Below are 9278 nucleotides of genomic sequence, written 5' to 3'. Positions count from 1 at the left end.
TATAGTCCAAATTATTAGTAAGTCCTCTAAATGTCAAAGTTCTTAATACCAAAGAACTACAACAAATATATGGTAACACCGAGTAACGTCCTTTGTTACCTTAGTTGTCAAGGTCCGAGTCGATTAAATACTCGTCTTCTTCAGAGTCTTCTTGATAACCTATAAAATAAAAACACATATGGTATATTGCTCCATATGTCACGATTAAGTATATGAAATAAAACTATGATGACTATAAAACTACCTTGACTATTATTATTACTATTCTTACCAAAGAAGAGATTACCAATAACAATTAGAGTTTTGAAGGAAAGGAATAGGATGAATTCTCTTGATATGTTTCTCCTAAATTATGGTGGAAAACAAGCTTGTAAACTAGTAAAAAGAGTAGAAGAATTGATTCAAATTGCAAGAGCTTTGAAGTATGAATTGTAGTAGTTTGTACGTAAGAAATGAAGAGGAAAATGGAGTCCTTTAAATAGAGCAAGTGACCAGCCAAAGCAAGGGACAACAAGGCACAATTATTGGTAAATTTCACCCAAAGAATAAAATAAGGAAGCTATGAAGACAAGGGGCCGAACTATGGTATAGATTAGGGTTGTTTTTGCAATAAAATAAAATGTAGGAGGCAAGCTAGATGGCCTCTAAAATCTGGTGGGTGTATTATGTAGGGATCACTTTGATCTTATAATATATGTATAAGACAATTACAAAATATTACGGGTTTGACGGAATTAAATTCCGAGTCAAAAAGGATAAATTACGCATCAAGAGCGAACACCGATTATAAAACGAATTTAATTAAATAATTAAATCAAATCCGTACTTGAAGGATTAAAATTACATCTCATAATTTAAAAGTGAAAAAAAAATGAGATTAGAAAATTTGCGGGTGTTACAACCTCCCCCACTAAGAAAAAGTTTCGTCCCCGAAACTTGAAAGGAGTTAAAGAGTGTTGATAGGGAAACGAGATTACTTTAATCGAAGAGGTGAGGGTGCTTAATGCGCATAGAAGATTCGGTCTCCCAAGTCTCCTCCTCGAAGCGGTTGCAACGCCAGAGAACCTTCACTAAAGGCACCACTTTATTTCTAAGGCGTTTTTCCTTCCTATCAGTTATCCGGATCGGTCTCTCCTCATAGGTCAGGTCTGGTTCGATCTCTAAAACTTCTGGTTCGATCACATGCGCGGGGTCACTAACGTACTTCCTTAGCTGGGATACATGGAACACGTCGTGAGTCTTACCCATCGAAGCGGGTAGCTTGAGCTTGTAAGCCACTTCGCCAACTCTCTCAACGATCGGATATGGTCCTATGAACTTAGGACTAAGCTTGCCTTTAATTCCAAACCGTTTCACTCCTTTCATTGGAGACACCTTCAGGAAAACCAAATCACTAACCTCGAACTCCAAAGGTCGACGGCGAACATCGGCATAAGACTTCCGACGATCCTGGGCGCTTTCATACGGATCGGATCAATCGAACTCGATCGATAGTGGCGGCAATCACATCTGGTCCAAGGGCCAACACATCTCCAGGTTCATCCCAACACACAGGGCTACGGCAACGACGTCCGTAAAGAGCCTCAAAAGGAGCCATCTTGATTGAAGCGTGATAACTGTTGTTATATGAAAACTCAACCAAAGGTAGATGTCTCTCCCGTTTCCCGAAAATCCAAAGCGCAGGTACGGAGCATATCCTCCAAGGTTTGGATTGTTCTCTCGGATTGACCATCGCAGCGATGAAAAAGCAAAGTGCTCATCGGAACCGGTACCTAAAGCCTTTTGCGAGCCTTCCGTAACTTAGAACGAACCTCGGATCACGATCGGATACTATCTCCAAGGGAACACCATGATGTCGTACCACCTCGGCAACGTAGGTCTCAGCAAGTCGCTCCAAACTCCAAGTATCGCGAATCGGGATGAAGCGAGCACTCTTGGTTAAACGATCCACCACAACCCAAATACCATTCCTACCGATACGAGTCCTCGGTAGGGCCATTACGAAATCCATAGCCACACACTGCCATTTCCATTCGGGAATTGGTAGTGGTTGCAACAAACCTCCAGGTCTCTTATGCTCAAACTTGACACGTTGACAAGTCATGCATCTACTCACATAAGCGCAGTCTCATCTCTCATATGCGGCCACCGGTGAAGCCTTAGGTCCTTGTACATCTTGTCGCCACCAGGATGCACAGAGAAAGGAGTTTTATGAGCCTCATCGAAAATCTTCTTTCTCAAATCATCATCCTTAGGTACAACCCAACGACCCTTAAACTTCAAAGCTCCACCGGAGTCATTAGCAAAGTCGACAGACTTTCCCAAGACCCATCTTCACACGGATTTCAGAACAAAAGAGTCAACCAACTGCTTCTCACGGATTTCTGAAAGAGGTCGAGTTCAGCCACCAAGGAGTTAACACAAACGGCAGGATCATTGAGGACCACGCCAATGGACATTTTCTCGAACTCGCGAACCGAGCTTCGGGTAAAGCGAGCAAGGGATAAGGGAATGAACATTCTTCCTACTCAAAGCATCGGCAACAACATTAGCTCTTCCTTCATAGTACAACGACTCCGGATCGTAGTCATTCACCAACTCAATCCAGCGTCTCATCTTGCGTTCAAATCCTTTTGCGTGAAAATATGACGCAGCTCTTGTGATCGGTGTGAACCTTACACTTCACACCATACAAGTAATGACGCCAAATCTTAAGAGCATGAACCACAAAGAGCTAACTCCAAGTCGTGGGTAGGGTAGTTTACTTCGTGAACCTTCAACTGCCTAGATGCATAGGCGATCACCTTACCTTCTTGCATTAGCACACAGCCTAACCCATGCTTAGAAGCATCACAGAACACATTAAAGCCAACACCGTCTTCAGCAAAAGTTAGCACAGTGCGAAGTAAGACGCTTCTTGAGCTCTTGGAACGCCTTTTCGCAAGCCTCGGACCATAGAAACTTGGATTCTTTTTTTAGAAGTTGAGTCATCGGACGGGCTAACTTGGAAAAATCCTTAACAAACCTTCTATAATAGCCTGCAAGACCCAAGAAACTACGAATCTCACCAACATTAGATGGACTAGACCAATCAGAGATAGCAGAAATCTTTGCAGGATCCACCTTAATTCCTTCCTTCGAGATAATATGGCCAAGAAAAGCTACCTCGGAGAGCCAAAACTCACATTTCGAATACTTTGCATACCACTACTTCCGGGATGCCCAAACAATCCTCGGATGTTCAACATGTTCGGCTTCGGACTTAGAGTGACCTGAATATCATCGATGAAGACCACCACACACTTGTCAAGGAATTCTTGGAAGGTACGATTCATCTGATCCATAAACACCGCAGGGGCGTTGGTTAAACCGAAAGGCATAACCTTGAACTCATAGTGACCATACCTTGAGCAAAAGGCGGTCTTATGAATATCGGACTCTCGTACGGATCGATGGTAGCCGGATCTCGGATCGATCTTAGAGAAGACGGAAGCGCCCTTCAACGATCAAAAAGGTCATCGATACGGGGTAGAGGTACTTGTTCTTTCTTCAACACGGTTAAGCTCTCGGTAGTCGATGCACAACCGCATAGAACCATCCTTCTTCTTCACAAAGAGGACAGGGGCACCCCAAGCCGAGGAGCTAGGGCGGATAAAGTCCTTCTCGATCATCTCATCCAATCGCTCCGCGCCTTCACGTAACTCAAATAGGGGCCATACGATACGGGGCTTTAGCAATCGGACCAAGTGCCGGGCACCGGATCGATAGAGAACTCAACATCTCGCTCGGGAGGAATACCGGGTAAGTCTTCGGGAAAAACATCGGGTACTCGTTCACGATACGAACCTCCTTAAGCTCGGGTAACTCGGCAGATGAAGAAACAGAGCATAGAAACACTTGACAACCCTTCCTTTGTAGACTCACGGTTTCAAGGCGAAACGATCTTTATACCCTCCCCGACGTCTACCACCATGGTGGGTAACTCGCTCCGCAGGACTCTTCAAGGAAATCTTCGATCTCGACACTGGAAACGAGCGTCATAAAGGGCCACCAATCTATACCAAGGATCACATCGAACTCACCCGCAGGAGGGAAGTCCAAAAGAGTGGTGTGAAAGACCTCACCAAATGAGAATAGGCACGTCAACATATGCCTTAACACAAGATATAGCTTCACCGAAGGTAAAGATATGGGAACGGGCTCGGCGGAATGGATACCAGGGATGCTTTTTCGGCGAATTTAGAGGATATGACGGATATAGATGCACCGGTGTCAAACGAGAATAAAAGCATGACGTCCAGAAACAAGGTACGTACCGGTAATCACATCCGGGTTAGCCTCGGCATCGGCTCGGCTCAAAGACAAATATACGACCTTTACGGCGAGCGACCTCCGTCTTTGCGATCGTGGCGGCGCGGCCTTAACAATTGATGTACCAAGTATCATTCTTCGGGCATCTCATAGCTTTATGACCGGTTCATTGCACTTGAAGCGCATACATAGGGTCACCACCACAAGTAAGCCCAGGATGATAAGGGTCACCGCAAGAATAGCAAACGGCATCCTTCTTCACGAAGTCTTTCTTCTCATCGCCTTCTTCCGAGCGGTCGGGAGGTAAAGTGAGGTTTCTTAGGTCCAGAACCTCCAGGAGATTTATTCCTTTTGGGAGCAGAATAAGTAGGAGAAGAAAAAGGCCTCTTCTGAGATGGTACATTAACAGGGGCAGCCTCCTCCTTGATTCGAGCTAAGGATCTCTCATTTAGCAAGGCGACATTGTAGATCTTCTCTACGGTATCCAGGTCTTTAGGCATCAAATGAGTGACCTCAGCTTTCAGCTTCCTGCGATAATAGAAAACCCTTCGGGCGTCGTCGGGGAGCAGCTCCTCAGCAAAGTGCGCAAGTCTGTTGAAAAGGTCGGTGAAGTCTTGGGTGATAGGTTTCCCTGCTGCATTCCATGAACTCTTCGATCTTCCTGTTTTAGTTCTTCGTGGTAAAATCTTCTTTCAAGCATGGTGACGAATTCGGTCCATCCGAACCCAGGTGCTAGTGCGGCTGCGGAACCAACAATCCTCCACCAATGGTCGGCTTCACCTTGCGGATAATGGACGGCGGGTTCACCATGTCTTTGGTTTGGGACCTCGCAGATTTCAAACTGTCGCTCCATCTGTCTGATCCACGCCTTAGAGCCTCGGGGTCAATGACACCCTTGAAGAAGGTCAATCGCTCTTCGCCATCCGTCCGGCGACTCGGGAAAAACGAACTCTCGCTGTCCACCGTTTCCTCTACCGCGAGGGGCCAAGTCTTCGATCCTGTTGGTCGGTGATTAAGCGAGTTGATGATCGCTTGGTTGATTCTTTACCGATCCGGAATCTCTTCCTGTTGACATCCACGTCCACGTCCACGTCCGCGTCCGGCCATCTTAAAAGAACGTTAACACTTAGTCAATGCTAAGCACTGATTTGCAAAAACAGATAAACTAGCATCCAAGTCCTTATTGGTTTCTACCCATCTCTCACTAAATTATTTATTAGGCATAATCCTACGGATCAATGTGTGAGCGTCGGGAGCAGCGATGCTCGATACCAACCGTAATCCCCTATAAATCTAGTGCAAAATGTGGGCGGAATCAGCATCGAACGGGATTAATAACACAAAGATGATAAAAGTTTAATCGATAAAAATTGAGAATATAAAATTCTCAATTATGAAGATTTGCAAAGCTCGGTCAAATACAAATGCCACTTTCCTAGAAAAAGGGCTAAAACAAAAAATCCTCAAGTGTTCAACTGAAAACATAAAGGAAAAAAAAAAAAAGAACAGAGTAAGATCTTCAGACTACTCGCTAGCTCTCACACTGATATCCCATCCATAAGAATACCTGTCATGTTATAAACATAATGACCACGATCGATGGGGAGTAACTAGACGTTCTCCCAGCCATGTTACACAATATAAATGGTATAGAAGAAATAATATATCAAAATAGATTGAAGTATTATAACAAAAGTAATTAAAATATGATATCAAAATTACGATCAGAACAAATCGTACTGCATGCTTAACAACAAAATTCCTCAAACAACAGAATGGAAATAATATAGTTCAGGCTTAGATTTTAACATGCTGGCAATACTGCTAAAAACCGTAGACCCTGCTCAGCCTACCATGTGCTAATTGTTGGGGACCCTTTCGTATTTTACATTATTGTTGCAATTCTTGCAAATATAGTATACTTGGACTGTTTTAATTAGTTTTAAAATACTTATACTAATTAACAATTTATGAAATTTTAATATAAGGCTGAGACATTATATATTAAATCTAGTGCAAAACAGTGGCGGAATCACTGTCGAACGGGATTAATAACACAATGATAAAAGTCTAACTGATAAAAATTGAGAATATAAAATTCTCAATTATGAAGATTTGCAAAGCTCGGTCAAATACAAATGCCACTTTCCTAGAAAAAGGGCTAAAACAAAAATCCTCAAAGTGTTCAACTGAAAACATAAAGAAGAACAGGGTAGGATCTTCAGACTACTCGCTAGCTCTCACACTGATATCCCATCCATAAGAATACCTGTCATGTTATAAACATAACAGCCACAGTCAGTGGGGAGTAACTAGACGTTCTCCCAGCCATGTTACACAATATAAATGGTATAGAAGAAATAATATATCAAAATAGATTGAAGTATTATAACAAACGTAATTAAAATATGATATCAAAATTACGATCGGAACAAATCGTCTTTGCATGCTTAACAAAGAAAATTCCTCAAACAACGAGAATGGAAATAATATAGTTCGGACTTAGATTTTAACATGCTGGCAATATCTTTAAAAACCGTAGACCACCGCTCACCCTACCATGTGCTAATTGTTGGGGACCACCGCTCGATCAACCCACTAGTCACAAACCATAACGGAACCCTGCTCGGCCCCTGGTCTAAGTACATGTACATGACTCTCTACGACAATCTGTACCAACGGAACCCCGCTCACCCAGGGTAACAAATCAAATGGTGGTAAGAAAATAGTATACCTCAGTTTATTATTCCTTGCCTTCCCTCCAAATATTCCAAACTCAAAAATACCCAAAAGGTAGTATCTTATTTCAAGGTTTGTAAGTAAACTACTCTTTTATTATCTCGAGTGAAAACTTTTAACTGTATAATTATAAGGTATAAAATGATTTCGAAGTTTACATATGATAAAGCTACTGCTTTATACTTTAAATCAAGTCTAAATGAAAGTACTTTATGAAGATATGTATTATTTAGGCCTTTATTGAGACTTAGTCATAAAAACAGTTTTACAAAAATGAAACACCTTACGGTAAAATTCATAATTAAATATATAAAAATAGAAATGATGCAAGGTCAATTTTCATGGTTTCCAGAAGGTTTTAGCTACAACTTTTATTCTTTGATAAACTTGTAATGACGAAAGTAGTAGGGGTATATAAATTGATTTGCGAAATCAGTCATAAAATGATAACCAGAATGTCTTAATTTATAAATCGACTTTTAGAATATATTTTGAGGTAAATTAAAATTTTACAGGATACTAGACATCCTAAAGTTTATTCATGAAATATATAAGCTTATGTTTCGAAGGATAAATATGTTTTTCAAATTAAACTTTGAGCTAAAGACAGAATTGTTGTATTCTGGATAGATGTTCACAAATATTTTCTTCTGATCAAACCACACGTCCAAATGTTATGAAATTTTTTGTGTAGATCCTAGTCTTGAAAATAACAGGACTTTATTCACAACATTTTTAATTATTCGAAATATAAACAGGGGATATAAATTTTACAAACAGACTCAATCGTTTATCAACAAATTTCGGTTTTGACTAAAACTTCCAATTTACTTTAAATTACGAAATGAAGGTTTCGAGGGCTAAAAATTTAACACAACCGTAATATATAATGTCTCAGCCTTATATTAAAATTTCATAAATTGTTAATTTAGTATAAGTATTTTAAAACTAATTAAAACAGTCCAAGTATACTATATTTGCAAGAATTGCAACAATAATGTAAAATACGAAATAAATACTTTAAATGCAAAACAATTACTATAAAAATTCATGGTGACTTATAATATGTCAAATGTTCCAGAAAAGTAATTTATAGCCATTTTACTCATAATTTCGAAATTAGTTATTATCAATTTATAGTCCAACTTATTAGTAAGTCCTCTAAATGTCAAAGTTCTTAATACAAGCAACTACAACAAATATATGGTAACACCGAGTAACGTCCTTTGTTACCTTAGTTGTCAAGGTCCGAGTCGATTAAATACTCGTCTTCTTCGGAGTCTTCTTGATAACCTATAAAATAAAAACACATATGGTATATTGCACCATATGTCACGATTAAGTATATGAAATAAAACTATGATGACTATAAAACTACCTTGACTATTATTATTACTATTCTTACCAAAGAAGAAGAGATTACCAATAACAATTAGAGTTTTGAAGGAAAGGAATAGGATGAATTCTCTTGATATGTTTCTCCTAAATTATGGTGGAAAACAAGCTTGTAAACTAGTAAAAAGAGTAGGAGAATTGATTCAAATTGCAAGAGCTTTGAAGTATGAATTGTAGTAGTTTGTAGTAAGAAATGAAGAGGAAAATGGAGTCCTTAAATAGAGCAAGTGACCAGCCAAAGCAAGGCACAATTATTGGTAAATTCCACCCAAAAATAAAATAAGGAAGCTATGAAGAAAAGGGGCCGAACTATGGTATAGATTAGGGTTGTTTTTGCAATAAAATAAAATGTAGGAGGCAAGCTAGATGGCCTCTAAAATCTGGTGGGTGTATTATGTAGGGGTCACTTTGATCTTATAATATATGTATAAGACAATTACAAAATATTACGGGTTTGACGGAATTAAATTCCGAGTCAAAATGGATAAATTACGCATCAAGAGCGAACACCGATTATAAAACGAATTTAATTAAATCAAATCCGTACTTGAAGGATTAAAATTACATCTCATAATTTAAAAGTGAATAAATGAGATTAGAAAATTTGCGGGTGTTACAACCTCCCCCACTAAGAAAAAGTTTCGTCCCCGAAACTTGAAAGGAGTTAAAGAGTGTTGATAGGGAAACGAGATTACCTTAATCGAAGAGGTGAGGGTGCTTAATGCGCATAGAAGATTCGGTCTCCCAAGTCTCCTCCTCGAAGCGGTTGCAACGCCAGAGAACCTTCACTAAAGGCACCACTTTATTCCTAAGGCGTTTTTCCTTCCTATCAG

At 40.1% G+C, this 9278-nt stretch overlaps 1 protein-coding gene across 1 annotated transcript; it reads right to left on the bottom strand.

Annotated features, from left to right (window-relative positions):
• Positions 1-978: 978 nt before the first annotated feature.
• Positions 979-2104, bottom strand: LOC141630046 (uncharacterized). The gene is made up of 3 exons (XM_074442934.1): positions 1812-2104; positions 1508-1616; positions 979-1374 (listed from the first exon to the last, which is right to left on the bottom strand). Exons 1-3 carry the CDS (start codon positions 2102-2104, stop codon positions 979-981), a joined length of 798 nt encoding a protein of 265 aa, XP_074299035.1.
• Between the last annotated feature and the right edge of the window lie 7174 nt (positions 2105-9278).

The sequence above is a fragment of the Silene latifolia genome, chromosome Y, assembly GCF_048544455.1.
Source record: "Silene latifolia isolate original U9 population chromosome Y, ASM4854445v1, whole genome shotgun sequence".
Lineage (NCBI taxonomy): Eukaryota > Viridiplantae > Streptophyta > Magnoliopsida > Caryophyllales > Caryophyllaceae > Silene > Silene latifolia.
Note: the sequence above shows the minus strand (reverse complement) of the source record. Positions and strands in the feature narration are given on the sequence as shown.